Genomic DNA, 17867 nt, shown 5'->3' with positions numbered 1-17867 from the left:
GGATACCATGGTCGATGGTATCGAAAGCCGCTGAGAGGTCCAACAGAACCAACAGGGACACACTCCCCCTGTCCAGTTCTCTGCGTAGGTCATCTACGAAGGCAACCAATGCCGTCTCCATCCTATAACCAGGTCTGAAACCAGACTGAAATGGATCTAGATAATCCATTTCATCCACGAATCCCTGTAGTTGGGAGGCCACCACATGCTCTATTACCTTGCCCAGAAATGGGATATTAGACACTGGCCGATAATTATCTGTAATAGAGGGGCCCAGGGAGGGCTTTTTCACTCCAAAGCTCCGGATGACTGCACCCAACGGTTTCATGTATTTATTTATTTATTTATTTATTGAATTTTTATACCGCCCCACTAGCATAGCTCTCTGGGCAGTGTACAACCATTACAATAAATACAATAGAATCACACAGAACAATACAAAATGCAAATCCACAATCTAAAACCAATTAAAACATGTTTAAGAAAAGCTAAAATGCCTGATAAAATAGGGTTTTGACTTGGCACCGAAAGGATAACAATGTTGGCGCCAAGCGTACTTCTTCGGGAAGACTATTCCACAGTTCGGGGGCCACCACTGAGAAGGCCCTAGTTCTTGTTACCATCCTCTGAGCCTCTCTATGAGTCGGAACTCGGAGGAGGGCCTTCGATGTTGAGCGTAGTGTACGGGCAGGTTCATATCGGGAGAGGCGTTCCGAAAGGTATTGTGGTCCCGCGCCGTATAAGGCTTTATAGGTTAAAACCAACACTTTGAATCTGGCCCGGAAGCATATAGGTAGCCAGTGCAAGCGGGCCAGAACAGGTGTTATATGTTCAGACCGCCTGGTCCTCGTTATTAGTCTGGCCGCCACATTTTGCACCAGCTGTAGCTTCCGAACCATCTTCAAAGGCAGCCCTACGTAGAACGCATTGCAGTAGTCCAATCGAGAGGTTACCAGAGCATGAACAACTGAGGTGAGATCTTCTCTGTCCAGATAGGGACGTAGCTGGGCCACCAACCGAATTTGGTAGAACGCATTCTGTGCCACTGAGGCTACTTGAGCCTCGAGTGACAGAGAAGGATCTGAGAGTATTCCCAGACTACGAACCTGCTCTTTCAGGAGGAGTGTAACCCCATCGAGAACAGGATGAGTATCCACCATCTGATCAGAGAGACCACCCACTATCAGCATCTCAGTCTTGTCTGGATTGAGTCTCAGTTTATTAGCTCTCATCCAGTCCATTATCGCAGCCAGGCAACGGTTCAGCACATTGACAGCCTCACCTGAAGAAGATGAAAAGGAGAAGTAGAGCTGTGTGTCATCAGCATACTGGTGACAACGCACTCCAGAACTCCTGATGACCGCACTCAGCGGCTTCATGTAGATGTTAAAAAGCATGGGGGACAGAACTGACCCCTGTGGGACTCCATATTGGAGGACCCACGGCGTCGAGCAATGTTCCCCAAGCACTACCTTCTGGAGACGACCCGTCAAGTAGGAGCGGAACCACTGCAAAGCTACCTCCAACACCCAACTCCACAAGCCTCTCCAGAAGGATACCATGGTCGATGGTATCAAAAGCCGCAGAGAGATCAAGGAGAATCAACAGAGTTACACTCCCTCTGTCTCTCTCCCGACATAGGTCATCATACAGGGCGACCAAGGCTGTCTCAGTGCCGAAACCGGGCCTAAAACCCGATTGAAATGGATCTAGATAATCGGTTTCATCCAATAGCGCCTGGAGTTGGCTAGCAACCACTTGTTCCAAGATCTTGCCCAGGAATGGAACATTCGCTACTGGTCTGTAACTATCAAGATTTTCTGGGTCCAAGGAAGGTTTTTTCAGGAGTGGTCTCACTACTGCCTCTTTCAGACAGCCAGAGACCACTCCCCCTCGTAAAGAGGCATTTATCACTTCCCTGGCCCAGGTAGCTGTTCCATCCCTGCTAGTTTTTATAAGCCAAGAGGGGCAAGGATCTAGTGCAGAAGTGGTTGCACGTACCTGTCCAAGCACCTTGTCCACGTCCTCGAGCTGAACCAACTGAAATTCATCCAACAAAACATGACAAGACTGTGCTCCGGACACCTCCTTAGGATCAACTGCTGTAAACTGGGAGTCTAAGTCCCGGCGAATGCATAAGATCTTGTTCTGGAAGTGCCCAGTAAACTCATTACAGCGGGCTACTGATGGTACTATCGTGTCCTTCGGGCCAGAGTGAAGTAGCCCTCGGACAACTCTAAAAAGCTCCGCTGGATGGGAAAGAGAAGACTTAATGGTGGCAGCAAAATATCTTCTTTTCGCCACCCTCACCGCTTCTAAGTACAGTTTTGTAGAGTCACTCACCAGTGCATAGTTGCATCCGTCGGGAGTTCGCCTCCACCGCCGCTCAAGCCGCCTCCTATCTTGTTTCATCGCTCTCAGCTCTGGAGTATACCAAGGAGCTGTATGAGCTCTACACAGGAGAGGGCGCGCAGGAGCAATCGTGTCAACAGCCCGAGCCATCTCCGTATTCCACAGTTCAACCAGGGCTTCGACAGGAGCGCCAGTCTTTTCAGCCGGAAAATCCCCCAGAGCCCTTTGAAAACCCTCAGGATTCATTAGTCTCCAGGGGCGGACCAATTTAATAGGTCCCCCACCCTTGCAGAGGGGAAAAGCCACTGTGAGTCTGAACTTCAACAAGCGGTGATCTGTCCATGACAAAGGGAGAGATGTAAAATTCCCCACATCCAGATCATCATCTCCATGTCCCGTAGCAAAAATAAGGTCTAGGGTATGCCCCGACACATGCGTTGGGCCATTAACATATTGGGACAGCCCCATGGTTGTCATGGAGGCCATGAAGTCCTGAGCCGCCCCAGACAAAGTAGTCTCGGCATGGATGTTGACATCCCCCAGTACTAAGAGTCTGGGGGATCTCAGCAATACCTCCGAGACCACTTCCGTCAGCTCAGTTAGGGAAGCTGTTGGGCAGCAGGGTGGGCGGTACACCAACAGGATTCCCAGTCTGTCCCTCTGACCCAACACAAGGTGTAAACATTCCAGACCAGTTGTTACATGGACATGGTGCTTGATGAGAGAGATGGAACTCTTATAGACCACAGCAGCCCCCCCTCCCCAACCCTCAGATCTACCATGATGCTGAACCGAGTACCCCGGTGGGCAGAGCTGGGAAAGGCTAGGCCCTCCCTGCTCACCCACCCAGGTCTCGGTTATGCATGCCAGATTGGCCGCTTCATCCATGATCAAATCATGGACAAGGGAGATTTTATTATGTACCGATCTGGCATTTAAAAGCAGCAACTGGAGATCCGAGGGTTGGCTGAGAGGACAACCAACAACCCTGTGGTTGTGAGGAGGACCGGAACAAGGCACAGCCACTACTTGTCTGGGCCGCGTTCCCTTTACCTGGCATGTCCTTCTCACAACGCCATACCTCCCTCTGCCCGTCACTATGCTAATTGGGGCCCCCTCAAGTCCTCCCGTTTGTTGGTAAAACCCCCTTCCCAGGCACATAATAAAACTTATATATATCAACTTATGTACTCATTCATCAACAAACACAAACACATATACACATCCAAACATTCAATCGCACCGAGTACCAAACACAGTCCCGCACTCTATACACACAAGCGCCGGCATGAGAGTCACTCTTCTTCCAACAAGAAAAACCTCGTCGTCTGAGATGTTAAACATATATCAGGTAGCCTCCTCAAGACGGGCAGTGTCGTTATTAAAGCAGTCCAGTCCTTGTCTTTATCCACCAGGCATGGCAAAACAGTCACAGATAGTAAGGGCATGCACCCCAAGTCCAGCTGTAATTCTAGCCCGCGGATCACAGGCGTAGAGGCAGTTGCTCTCGACGCCGATCATATAGGCTAGGGCTACTGGGTTACTGGGAGTGGGAGGCAAATAGAGTGCTGTAACTATGACTCCATGTCAACCATTAGGACTACTAATGGTGGTTGGGGGTGGGCAGAAATGTTTCTTGAGTTGCAGGTGGTTCAGAAGCTCAAACTGCTTAGCAGGCAGGGTTGTAAGGTTGATTTGCAGATAAATGGAATTGGAGACAATATAATACCCCTGAGTTGTTTGTATCAAAGATGGAATAAAAATGGGAAGTAGTATCTTGGATTTATCATTATGTAGAACATGATTTGCTATGCAGAAGTGCTGCCATATATCTTTACCCATCTCAGTTGGCAGGTTGCAAGAAAGGAGGATTGCCCTACTATCCTGATTTCAATTACTGTCCTCAAGCCATGGCAGCCATTTTTCCCATGTAGATGTTGAACAGCATGGGGGACAGAACTGACCCCTGCGGAACCCCATACTGGAGAGTCCAGGGTGCCGAGTAATGTTCCCCAAGCACCACCTTCTGGAGGCGACCTGCCAAGTAGGAGTGGAACCACCGCAATGCAGTACCTCCCACTCCCAACTCAGCTAGTCTCCCCAGAAGGATACCATGGTCAATGGTATCGAAAGCCGCTGAGAGATCAAGGAGAATCAACAGAGTCACACTCCCCATCTCTCTCCCGACAAAGGTCATCATACAGGGCGACCAAGGCTGTTTCCATGCCAAAACCAGGCTGGAAACCCGACTGAAATGGATCCAGATAATCGGTCTCATCCAAGAGTGTCTGGAGCTGGCCCGCAACCACTCGTTCCAGGACCTTGCCCAGGAATGGAACATTTCCTACCGGCCTATAGTTATTAAGATTTTCTGGGTCCAGGGAGGGTGTCTTCAGGAGTGGTCTCACTACTGCCTCTTTCAGGCAGCCAGGAACCACCCCCTCTCGCGGAGAGGCATTAATCACTTCCCTGGCCCGGCCGGCTGTTCCATCCCTGCTAGCTTTTATTAGCCAAGAAGGGCAAGGATCCAGCACAGAAGTGGTTGCACGAACCTGTCCAAGCACCTTGTCAACGTCCTCAAGCTGCACCAACTGAAACTCATCCAAGAAGTCAGGACAAGGCTGTGCTCTGGATACCTCGTTTGATCCACCTGCTATAACACTGGAGTCTAAGTCCTGGCGGATGCTAAAGTTTTTATCCTGGAAGTGCCTAGCAAATTCATAACAGCGGGCCTCAGATGGTTCTACCATGTCCCTGGGGCCAGAGTGTAATAGCCCTCGGACAATACAACAGTTCTTAATTCCTTTCCTTGGACTAGCCTAAGGTCAGTGCTACATGTTTTGATTGCTTTGAAAGTGCTTGCATCTTTTAACATCTGTGTACCCAAAACTAGGAAACCTGATAGGCACAGGTGTTTAAAAACTCGTGTACATGCATGCTTCCCTTCCTTCTCTCTGTCCCTTTGTGGTGGGAAACTAATAGCATAATACCAGTGTTGTACTGTCAAGATCTTTGGATGGTGTGATCCACTGAACTGCAGATGTCAGCTTGAGTTAAATACCTCAGGCTCTGGACTGTCATTTTGCTCCTCTAAGCGGGTCATTGGATCTTTCTGGACAGGAAGGAGTATAAGGGGCTTCCTGTTCCAGTTGAATCTTGCTCAGACATTCTTATGCTCTGGTGTGTTCCTGAATCCTTAGCTGTTCTTTGAGCCTTGCTCCTCAGTCTTGCCTCTGGTCCTGACTTGCATTTCAGCCCTGACGTCTGGCTTGCTTCTTGGCCCTGCTTCTTTGTGGTCCTTCAGTTCAACTCCTGGCTTGACTCCTGGCTTGTTCCATGGCTCCTGATCCCTGACTCACCTCAGACTGATGTCCATGCCCCATTGTCACAGCAATCACAGCATGTAGCACAGTCCTTTTAGATGGTTAATTTTCAAGGCAACTTAAGGGTTTTTTCCTTCCATCTGGAGCTTTAAATACTTTAAAAGATTCAAGTAGTTATGTTTCTAGATGGACATGAACACATCTCAAAGAAAAAGGGCAAGAATTTCCCCCCAGCAAGAAAAGAACATTCTTTATTACCCACTCTCAAGAACAGCAGAGAGAGGAAATGACCAGCTGGAAAGCACAGTTAATTAAAGGAGACAGAAATTCTGCTGTGATAGGCATCAAAATTCAGTACAAAAGCAAAATTTTGGAAAACCCCAGTAGACAAATTGAAATATTGGTAAAGCTGAAGGTAATAGTAGTAGCTGAAGAAGTTATTTATGAATTCTAATAGTTCTTTAATAACCTTAATTCTGCCCAGGATGCTTTACTACAATATTTCCATGTAAACCAGCCTATTGACCATCTTATACACTGAAACATTCTGCCTATAAAATATGGACAACATATGTTTTTTATTCTGTTGATCCAAGACCTTACCTTTTAGGTATAAGCAATTGTTTTGATGAAGGATCAAGTGAGTTTTGAAACACATGGGGTTTATTTTTAATTGATTTTGGAATTAAACTGGCTTTGCATCTTTCTACTGATTCTTTTTGTACTGCACTCATTTTTGGAGCTTCCCTCTAGTTTGGTTATGCATGCCTCAGTTACATCATGGCTGTACAATACAATGCACATGGGGCTGCCCTTGAAGAGCTTTTGAAAAATTCAACTGGTCAAAAATATGGCTATGAGGCTTCTGACTAGAGCCAAGGAGCGTGCAATTCCACACTCTTGTTGGCTTCACTAATTGTTGGTTAATTTCTGGGTACAAATCAAAGGATATTATTGCTTATAAGGCCCTAAATAGTGAAAGATCTTAAGGACCACTGCCTCCTGTCCATCACCTACACTGAGCCCTACTCTTTTGGTTGTCCTCCCACCACTGCCTGAAGTGCAGTTGGGTGAGGGCAAGATGAAGGATCTTCTCTATGACAGCATCTAGATGATAGAACTCCCTGTTTTAACAGAATTCCCATTGCTCTTCATGTATGGTATGTCACTGCCATGTGAAGGATTTTCTGTTCAGGCAACTATTTAGCTTGTTTTCTATTTTATTTTACTTTTAGTCTGCTTGCTGTGTGTTTAAAAAAATTGATTGGTGCCGGTTTTTGTGTGTATTGTTATAAATTTAGTGTCTATTTTGTGTACTGTTTTTAAACTACCTTGAATAGAAAGGTGTAGTTAAAAGCTTAAAAAACTAACAAACAAATAAAGGTGTTAGGGGAACCCAAAATGAAAGGTATGGACAGACTTATTTACTGTATACAGCAAAGGGCCCTGATATGTTACACTTTGCCTGCTGGAAAACTTTGATGGATACTTTGTCCTCCAGTTGTTGTTACTAATAACCTTTGTGCTGTATCAGTTAATGTTTGCCAAAGGGAATATCAGTTGTTAACACAATCTGCAGATCCTGTGTTTTCTAGCCTCCTTCCTTTTAATCGCACAAGAACACACACATGCACCACCTTGAGATTTTTGCCCTTTGCAGAATATGTATCTACCTTCTGTGCAGAGCATGTTTTCCACTCGTAAAATGGGAACATTGCTGTGAAAGAGAGAGCTTGCTTTGGTAATATTTGGGGACTCTGAGTGAACAGAAGAACTGGCAAAATATCACCTACCTGCCTGGAGGCTTGTCAGCTTCCCTTCCTCAGAACTTCCCTGCTTGTGCAAGCAAGAGTTCCATCCATTCTCCACCCCTCTCTGAGGGAAGAAGGAGCAGCCCAGCCTCCGAGGTGGTTTCAGCTTTTGTATGCTGGCTTCCTCTGCCTTAGCAGCAAGCAAGCAGACCAAGGGAACATTCCGGCAGGCTGCTTTCCTGCAGCTGAGGAGACAGCATCCATGGACCTCCATTTGATTAGGATATGTCACTGTTGTCAGGGCAACTGTTAACGGTGGCGTATCATATTTTCTCCTCTTGGGCTGCCTGCTGAATATTTCAGTGTGCAGTAGCTGGAAAGAAGAAGATACGGGGAGGGAAAAGGTGCTGCATCAGGAAGGACACAAGATGTGGGATCTGACTGAACAGGTTTAAGGCAGCAAGAGGAGGAGGCATCTAATCCGATGGGCCTTTCATTAAGGCCTTTTATTTTGTTTTGTTTTTGTCAAGCTGGAGGAAACTGCAGGCCCCCATCTGCCAAGTGGATGTTGGTATTTGTCAGCTGTTTACGCCCCGCTTATCCATACAGGATCTGTTACAAATGAACAAGCTGCTTTGCAGCTAGCTAGCTGCTAAGTGGAGGCTGGAACTGAGATATTGAAGTAAGGAAGAAAATAGCAATATGCCTGGTTCAGCAACTGCTGTCAGACAAGAAAGACTAAAGAAGGCAGGCATGAGGCCAAATACACCTGTTCTGTTCACCATTAATGAGGAGGATGAGCAGCAAAAGAACGGCAATTCCAAGAGACAGAAAGGTATGTATTACTTAAAACAGGGAGTGAGGGCTGTCTGTAGGATATGCAGTTTTGCTAGCTCTTTTGCTAGCTGTATTGCTTATTCTTCATAATAGTTAGGACTTGTCTGTTTTGTATCTCAGTGAATCTTTTGCTGGACACCAATACACTCAGCATGCAAAATATTAATGGTAGAGTTCTGGTATTTTAAATGTTCTGGGCTGTCAACCTTTACAAGCTCTTGTGATACGTTTATCGCATTAAAAAGCTACCTTTTAGTCACACCGTCTGTTAACAGTGAAGCTCTGATAGTGGGAAGAGACATTTATGTTTCTATACATGGAATAAGTGCTGGTTTTATTCCTTTGGCTTATGCTGATAAAATGGAGGCATTAAAGTGGAGAAACTGGAGGTTCCCAGACTGCTGAGGAAACTAACACAATATGAAATTTGCTATTGATGCCTGTGCAGATTGTGGTGTTAAAGATTGTTGGGTAAAAACATATGCCCAAGTACTTTAAATGTCTGACCTAAAACATCAACACCTTCAGGCTAGACTTTTTTTTATTTTTTAAACACCCTATGCTTTAGAGTTAGGCTTTACAGAAAATTTCTTGACAAAATCTTGTCTTAACATCTGTGGTCTTGGTAATAGCCTCCTTTTCTCCATGATTTTTAAGGTTTAGATTACCAGCCAGCCATTCTCTGCCTCTGAGGTGGGATTTGGAGGGATTGAGAATGTTAAATTAAAATTCTTTCTTGACAATATTCTGGAGTCATGAAAAACAGCTGTCAGGGTTTTGGTGGTATTTGTCAAGGAGGTAGGACTCCATACATTTCAGTTATGTTGTTGACATAGTGATCATTTATTTTCCTTGTTCATCTAGCCAGATAACCCATGGGAGAATTTGACTGGCTAATATTTACAGATTTAAATGGTGTTCATGTTTATCTTGTGCTAGTTTGTTTGAAAGTGACAGTTGCATTCATGTGCTCAGCTGAATAGTTAACTTCCAGGAGGCAAAATGTGTATTTCAAAGTTTTTAAATGTTTGGTTGGAAGTGGTGAAAAATTATGCAACACACCTGAGTAAGCTATTGAATAATGTTCGGTAATAGTCATTTCCCCATGCCCCCAAGTCCAAAATGACATGCATTAGAACAGTCACAGCTACTTGAGCTTTTTATGTATATAGTCTAACATGTTTCTTAATCCCGGTGGAAATGATATTCCATGCAATTACTCCAAGTGGGAAATAAACTTGGAGCAAAGCGATTTGTTAGCAGTAGAACCTTTATGATCTTGTTTAGCTTGGCACTTTAGTTTCCAGGGCACAGATTCTTGTCTAGACTTTTGCTTTCATACTGAAGTGCCCATTTGGATGCTCCCTGCAAAATGAATTTTGCATGATACTAAGGTGGGCTGAACTGGTGCCCCTGTGCTGCTGCTGCTTATACTAGCCAGCAGGTGGGGGCACAAGAATGTTTAAAACTACAAAGTACCATTTTCCCCACCTTGCCAGCGTAAAAATCCCAGCAGATTGTTATTTTAAAGTATGGTCTCCTTTGCAGTTCCACTGTCAGTGCATTGCCAAGACTGAGATTCATAACATACTTACTAGGGAATACGTTCTATTCATATCAATGGTACTTCAAGTAAATGTTAAGATTTGGAGTTTGGATTGCAATTATTTAGTAAGAGATTTATATAGTTCATTTAAATTCTCAGGGTGGTTTACATATAAAAGAAATAAGTATGTTTCTATGTAAGACAAATATACACAGAGGTGTTTTAAGTAACAATAAGATCAATCATACCTATGAACTTGGTTTCACCAAAATCACTAGCAATATTATGTGATATTTCAAGAAAGAGTCAAAGTTCTGTTGTCAGGGACGATGGAAGTTGTAGTCCAGCAACATGTGGAGGGTGATGGAGTTCCCTGCTCTTGCCTTAAGGGATTATTGGTACATAATTTGTCTTACTCATATTGTCCCAAAACACAGGTGATGGGTGGAAATGTGGGTGGAAGGAGGCATAACAACAGTGAAGCCAGTCCACCCACATACAAAGGCATGGTGTGGGAACTACCAAGCAGAATTTGGGTAACTGCTAGTTGGGAATCATTCTTGCCCAGTGACTATCCCATAAGGAGCTTGCCACAACAGGTTACAAAGCTCAGGCACAAGTTATCTCAGATGTGACCTGCGTGCCATGGGTTCAGAGTGTGGCATGGTAGCCAGGCCAGCTTCCCTGGCTAGAAAGTTCAATAACTGACTTCGAACATGAACATTTTTTCTGCCTTTCAAGGGATTGTTATGAATCTGCCTATAAGTGAATAAATGTGTGGCCTATTTTTTTCAAAAAAAACAAAGAACGTTCTGTTGCCTTAAATCAGCCTGTATGAAGGTGTATTCACTATGTTGAAATCTTGATTTTATTTAGCATTTTATTAGGGTTGGTTTATGAATGTATCCTCCAAATCCTAGCGCTTTCAGTCTTGTTCACTTTGCATAAAGTTTGTTGACAAACTTTATACTGCTATTTGTTCTGAAAAAGAAACCCAAATATGCTTGTCTGATTTTAATTGGTGATGCGTGAATGTCCACTGACCCCTTTTGCCTGATCTCTCTGCCTGAATCCCTGCCTGAAAGGCTGGAGAACTGCTGCCAGTTAGTTTAGAAAACAGTGAGCTAGATGTACCAATAGTCTGAGTTGTTATAAGGCAGGTTCCTATGTTCCTTTAATAACACAACTTCCAACCTGTTTAGTGTCACTTCCTCTCTTTGCTCAATAACTTTTAATGTATTTTTGTTGCTTGTTGTATATTGTATGTTGTCCTTGTAAATCTCTTCAGGACTCCTTTTGTATGAAGCAATATGTAAACTGAATAAATCTAATCTAATCTAATCTTCTGTAGCTGATGCAGTATCTTTATGTTATGTGCATTTCTAACTGAAGTTGCCCAACTGTGTGATGGGCAAATAGAATTTTTTAAATGGTGATGACTATTATATTCTCTTGTTTTGTCAAAGATGTCCTTAGAACTACCAATGCACCAAAGTTTTGGACTCCTGGTCTGTCATTTCTTTTGTACACAATGGCTGATACTTGGATTCGATGCACTCTGGTTCAGAAATGACAGAAGAAAAGTCAACCTGGATTGAAAAGAAAAACACATTCCCCAGACATGCAAATCAGCACGGATTTCTGGTGTCCTTTCCCCATCCCTACCCCCACCGCCTTGCAAAGCTGCTTGAATTACTGCTAAAACAAATAGCTTTTTAGCAGTTCAGCATTACACATGTGGAGTATCCTGGATAATAATTTGAGTAAGCTAATCATAAATTTGTTTTAGCTGGAACAAGTGAGGAAGGGTGGGCATTATTAATTGAAGTATGATCTGGAACTAAATTCCTTGTGTAGGTGGATCTTATCTCTGATCCAGAGTTCATCTGGAGGAACACTGTAAGTAGTCCCTCATGGGCGAAAAGCATGATTCATATGTAAATGGAGTGGTGTTAGGCCCAACTCTGTGGGATTTCCTTCCACTAGAAGTCAGACAAGCACTGTCCCTGCTGAGTTTCAGGTGCCTGGTTAAATCCACTTTATTTCAGATGGCCTTTGCATCATGAATACTTCTCTGATGTTTTAACATTTTCTCATTACTTAGATTTTAAATTTTTGAAGGTTAGGCTACAATCCAAGACACATGAACCTGGGAGTAAGTCCCATTGAATCCAGTGAAGCTTACCTTTGAGTAGACATGTATTGGATTGCAGTCTTAATTTATGTTTACCCTTGTAAACAACTTTGGGATTTAGATAGTGAAAAGTGGGATAAAATCTTTTAAATTAAATAAAGAAATATCAGAAAAGCATGACTCCACAGAATGTAAGGAATAGCCATTATTTTAGACACCATTGTTTGTGGCTTATTGTTGACATTTTTCATCTGTTGGCCCCACTCTACATCAAAAGTTGCTGACAAGGGGGGAAATAGTTGTTCTTTTACTTTGGAAAATATGAATGTTGTGCAAGCTGACTTAGGTAGGTGGGGTTAGGATTGTAGCCTGGGAATAAACCCCTCAGAATTCAAAACAACTTACCTCTGAGTAGACATTGTTAGGATTGCATTATTGAACACTGATAGCCTTTGAAGCAACACTTTAACTACAGTATTCCTTTAAAGACATAGACCCTTCATTTCTATATTAGTACCTGTTCATTCAAATGCAATGTTAGCATTTGCTTAAAATGTTAACCATCCAAACTAAGGTTTGCCAGTTCCATGGCCAGAGACTGATCCTGTACCTTTAGGAGAAGAGAAGGTCAGCCAAGTGCAGGTGTTCTTGCAACTCTGTAATGGGAAAAACCACAAGGTGGAATTCTCCCTTCTCCCTCCACAACTTTTAAAGATACAAAAGACCTCTTGGAGGCCGGGCCTGACAACCAAGAGGTCTTCTGTACCTGCACTTGGCTGACCTTCTCTTCTCCTAAAGATACAGGATCAGTCTCAGGCCAAGAACCTGGCAACCCTAATCCAAACATATATCAGAAAAGAATATTTCAATATACTAAGCACTCTAGCAAGCCATTTATGTGTAAGGGTATAACTTGTCCAAGTGTTCCTGTGTCTTAAAATCAGTGTGTCAAAGTAATGTCCATATACTCAGTTCAGGTACTGACTTGTGATAACAAGCTTGTACTCGGCTTTTGCAATTAAGCACCAGTTCCTTGTAATTTTGAATATTTTGTAAACAAATAAATTGAAACCTAAATGCTTTAAGAGGAAATGAAGGGGAGATAATCTTTAGTTAGCTGATAACAAGGACAGTCAAATGTGTGCTCCGGCCTGTGAACAATAATACTGATCCTCTCTCTTTGAAAACAAATGAAGAAAAGGCCCCTTTCCCCTTAACTATGGGGCATGGCAGGGATGTCTGTGATGATCACAGAGGTTTAGCATCTGATGCTTTCATGATGATGTATGACTGTGTTTCCAGTGATGAGCTTTATTTGTTCATCTGGAAAGATGAGAGACTTCCTTTATTAACAGCTGTGTAGTTTGTAGCCTTCATTGTTCTGAATGTCTGTGTGTTTGTGGGGAGGGGAGGGAAATGTCTCTAATTTTATGAAGATAGACTTTGGGCTACTGCTGTTGCATTTTCTAAAAGATTTTACTCTAGAAGATGGGATTGAGAGTTTGGGCTATTCATCCTAGCCATTCTTACTCAGAATTAAATCCTCCATTGATTAATGGGATTTACTCTCAAACAAAAGAGTTCAGAATTGCAACCTAATAGACCCTACTGATCAGGAAAAATAACATGTGATGGTACTGGATATTGAAAACCAGAGAAGGTCATGAGACAAGAAGCGAAAACACATGTTTTTTCTTCTGTAGCTGAACTAGTGTGTGTCTGTCTGACACTTGGCTCTTAGAGCTGAAAAGACGGGCTGGTTTCCATGCTGGCTCCTTCTTTGTGCCTCTTGCCTAGTATTTGTACCAGTTCATACTCTGTTCATAGGGTTTTCTCTGATCTTTCTCTGATCAGGGAAGAATGCAAACAGACAATACCTCTAGTTAAAAAGAGAGAAAGACCTTAATGGATGACTGAAGAAACTCTTCAAATGGTTAAAGAGAGAAGGAAAGCAAAAGCAAAAGGAGATAGAAACACAGTCAGCACCCTAAATGCAACAATACAGAGACTAGTATGTAAGGACAAAGAGAACTATTACAATAGTTATTGTACAGAAATAGAAAAGGACAACAAAAAGGGTAGAACAAGAGCCCTATTTCAAAAGATTAGAGAAACGAAAGGGAAATTTAAACCAAGAGTAGGGATGTTGAATAACCAACAGGGGAACACACTGACTGACCGAGATGAAATAAAAGGAAGATGGAAGCAATACACTGAAGAACACTATAAAAGAGATGCAAGGACGACAGATTCATTTATGGAGGGACCGTATGATGAAAAACCAGAAATTTTAGAATGTGAGGTGAAAGCTGCTCTTAAAATACTTGGAAGAAACAATCACCAGGAACAGATGGCATACCAATAGAGTTGCTACAAGCTATTGAGACTGAATCTGTCCAAATTTTGACAAACATTTGTCAAGAAATATGGAAAACTAAACAATGGCCCACAGACTGGAAGCATTCCATATACATCCCACTTCGAAAGAAAGGGGATCCCAGAGAATGCAGTAATTACTGAACTATTGCCTTAATATCCCATGCATGTAAAGTAATGCTCAAGATTCTACAACAAAGGCTCTTACCATATATGGAGCGAGAAATGCCAGACATCCAAGCTGGATTTAGAAAGGGAAGAGGCACCAGAGATCATAACACAAACATACGTTGGATAATGGAACGGACCACGGAATTTCAGAAGAAAATCACCCTGTGCTTTATAGATTACAGCAAAGCCTTTGACTGTGTAGATCATGGAAAACTATGGAATGCTTTAAAAGAAATGGGGGTGCCACAGCATCTGATTGTCCTGAAGCTCAACCTATACTCTGGACAAGAGGCTACTGTAAGGACAGAATATGGAGAAACCAATTGTTTCCCCATCGGAAAGGGGTGGGGTGTATTTTATCACCCTACTTGTTTAATCTGTACGCAGATCATATCATATGGAAAGCAGGATTGGATCAAGATGAAGGAGGTGTGAAAATTGGAGGGAGAAATATCAATAATTTAAGATATGCAGACTGTACCATACTACTAGCAGAAACCAGCAATAATTTGAAATGAATGCTGTTGAAAGTTAAAGAGGAAAGCAGAAAAGCAGGCCTACAGCTGAATGTCAAGAAGACTAAAGTAATAACAACAGAAGATTTATGTAACTTTAACGTTGACAACGAGGACATTGAACTTGTCAAGGATTATCAATACCTTGGCACAGTCATTAACCAAAATGGAGACAATAGTCAAGAAATTAGAAGAAGGCTAGGACTGGGGAGGGCAGCTATGAGAGAACTAGAAAAGGTCTTCAAATGCAAAGATGTATCACTGAACACTAAAGTTAGAATCATTCAGACCATGGTATTCCTGATATCCATGTATGGATGTGAAAGTTGGACAGTGAAAAAAGCAGATAAGAGAAAAATCAACTCATTTGAAATGTGTTGGAGGAGAGTTTTGCGCATACCATGGACTGTGAAAAAGACCAATAATTGGGTGTTAGAACAAATTAAACTAGAACTATCACTAGATGCTAAAATGATGAAACTGAGGTTATCGTAGTTTGGACACATAATTAGAAGACATGATTCACTATAAAAAACAATAATGCTGGGAAAACAGAAGGGAATAGAAAAAGAGGAAGGCCAAACAAGAGATGGATTGATTCTATAAAGGAAGCCACAGACCTGAACTTACAAGATCTGAACAGGGTAGTTTATTACAGATACTATTGGAGGTCCCTGATTCATAGAGTCGCCATAAATCATAATTGACTTGAAGGCACATAACAACAACAAATATGGAACATTGTCCTTGCAAAGGCAGAAGATGGCAGAAGCTGAAGCAATCTAGAATGTGATGAAATCATTGGAGTTGTGCCCATCTATGCTGGATTTTCTTAACCTTTGGAGGAAACTAGGTGCCTCATTCTTTACATAAACAATTCTTATTCTTGTCCCAACACACCCACATGGACAGCATTAACTAACTTACTCATAAAGCCTTTATTGTACCTTTCCTATTCTTAAAAAAAACGCATCTCCCTCCCTTCACAGCATAGAAAAACCTGTCTTTCCAGTGCTGTATTCGTGAACTGAAAGCTGCTGCCAAACCTTACCTTACCAGGAACAGCAGGGCCTCTCCTAACAGCCATTTCATGACACAAATGTAATTAATATACCACAGGAAGCAGTGGCTACAGCTCTGTACAGCAGCCAATGAGCAGCGCTTGGTCTTTGCACGTTTCTCTTGTAAATGTAATAGTGTCTTTTTTGATGTCTTCTTGTTAGCAAGGGTGTCCTTTGTCTATATCTCATTACCTTTGCAAAGGCTTTGATTATAATCAAAGTATGTTCCGTCTTATCCTGAATGAGCCTGCAGCCATGCCGTATGGCTGGTGGAAGCAAATGTGATGTCATCTACACCAGGGGCAGGGAAACTTTTGGTCCTCCAAATGTTCTTGGATGCAAGCTTCCATCAGCCTCAGCCAGCATGGACAGTGGTCAGGAATAGATGCTGTAAACTAGTAGGTTCCCCAATCATGGTCTACCCATATCCAGCAAAGAAGCAGTCTATGGCCAACAAGGTTTATCAGGCAGACAGCAAATTGTATTGCATCTTAAAAGCAACACCAGATAGAATACACATGTTAAAAAAGTATATGTGCACAAAATATTGTCCATGAACTGGTAACCTCCAGGCTGAATTACTGTAATGCACTCTATGTGGGGCAGTCCTTGAGGTTGGTCCAGAAGCTGCAGCTGGTGCGACTGCTCACTGGGGCAGGGTACTGCCAACATGTCACCGCACTGTAGAAAGAATTGCACTTGCTTAGTGCAGTTTAGCTACCGGGACAAATTCAAGTTTCCGGTTTTCATGTACAAAGCCCTATACAGCTTCGGACCAGGATACCTGAGAGATCGTCTTACCCCTTATATACCCAGTCGATCACTGCACTCTGCAGGTGAGGGCCTCCTGCAGATACCATCTTATCAGGATGTCTGTTCTGCACAACATAGGAAGCAGACCTTTAGTGTTGTGGCACCTACCCTTAGAATTCCCTTCCCTTAAATATTAGACAGGCGCCATCTCTGTTATCTTTTCGGTGCCTACAGAAAATTTTCCTCTTTCAGCAAGCCTTTTAAGTAAAGACCCTATCCCAGTCTGCGTCTGTGTTGGAATTGCTTTTTAAGATGTTTTTAAAGGTGTTTTATTTTAATATGTTTTAAATACGTTTTGTTTTAAGAGATTTTAAAGTCTGTTTTTAAGATGTTTTAGAGTGTTTTTAGTGTTTTTGTTTGCCATCCTGGGCTCCTTCTAGGAGGAAGGGTGGGACTGAAATTTGATAAATACATGAATTTTTATTTATTTATTAAATTTATATCCCACCCTTCCTCCTAAAGGACCCCTTGGTGGCAATAACCACTATGGATACAATAAATTTATTGATCCATAGATCTAAAATAAACTTGGTTTTAGGGTGAATACAAATAACATTGTAAAAAGCGTGGTCAAAGTGCTTTGGTAGCTCTGTCAACAACTTATAAACGCATTTTTTTCAGTCCTGAACTGAGCTCTGGAAAAAATGCTTCTTGGGATTCAGTTTGAACTGGGAAAAGCTAGCAGTGCTTATTGGGCCCATGATATCACCCTATCAAAATACACACACACAGAGAGAGAGAGAGTTTTGCATCTGCTTTTAAAATGTTTGTAAATTTGTTTCGGTAACGTGAAAGATTAAAATAAATATTCATCACACACACAATGATTTTTTCAGAAAAGGGGAAAGGGCTGTAGCTCATTGCTAAAACATCTGTTTTGCACACAGAAGGCCCCAAGTTCAGTCCTTGGCATCTCCAGATGGGGCTGGGAAAATATCCTATCTGAAACTCTGGAGAGCTGCTGCTAGTTTAGTAGTAGGCAATACTA

At 42.6% G+C, this 17867-nt stretch overlaps 1 protein-coding gene across 3 annotated transcripts in view; it reads left to right on the top strand.

Moving 5' to 3' along the window:
* MAP7 (microtubule associated protein 7) overlaps positions 1 to 17867 on the top strand; it is a 187265-nt gene that overhangs the window by 32116 nt on the left and 137282 nt on the right. Inside the window, exon 1 of one of the 3 annotated variants that reach the window (XM_061623948.1) lies at positions 7528 to 8261. The exons of 1 other annotated variant lie outside the window; for it this stretch is intronic. In XM_061623948.1, coding sequence (XP_061479932.1) covers positions 8129 to 8261 — 133 coding nt within the window. In that variant the 5' untranslated portion in view covers positions 7528 to 8128. Of the gene's footprint in view, positions 1 to 7527; positions 8262 to 17867 lie in introns of those variants that run through there. One more of the 3 variants, XM_061623951.1, reaches the window with a different exon arrangement.

Source organism: Rhineura floridana, chromosome 4 (genome assembly GCF_030035675.1).
Source record: "Rhineura floridana isolate rRhiFlo1 chromosome 4, rRhiFlo1.hap2, whole genome shotgun sequence".
Taxonomy (NCBI): Eukaryota; Metazoa; Chordata; class Lepidosauria; order Squamata; family Rhineuridae; genus Rhineura; species Rhineura floridana.
The sequence above is the reverse complement of the archived record's forward strand: the minus strand, read 5'-3'. Positions and strand labels throughout refer to the sequence as shown.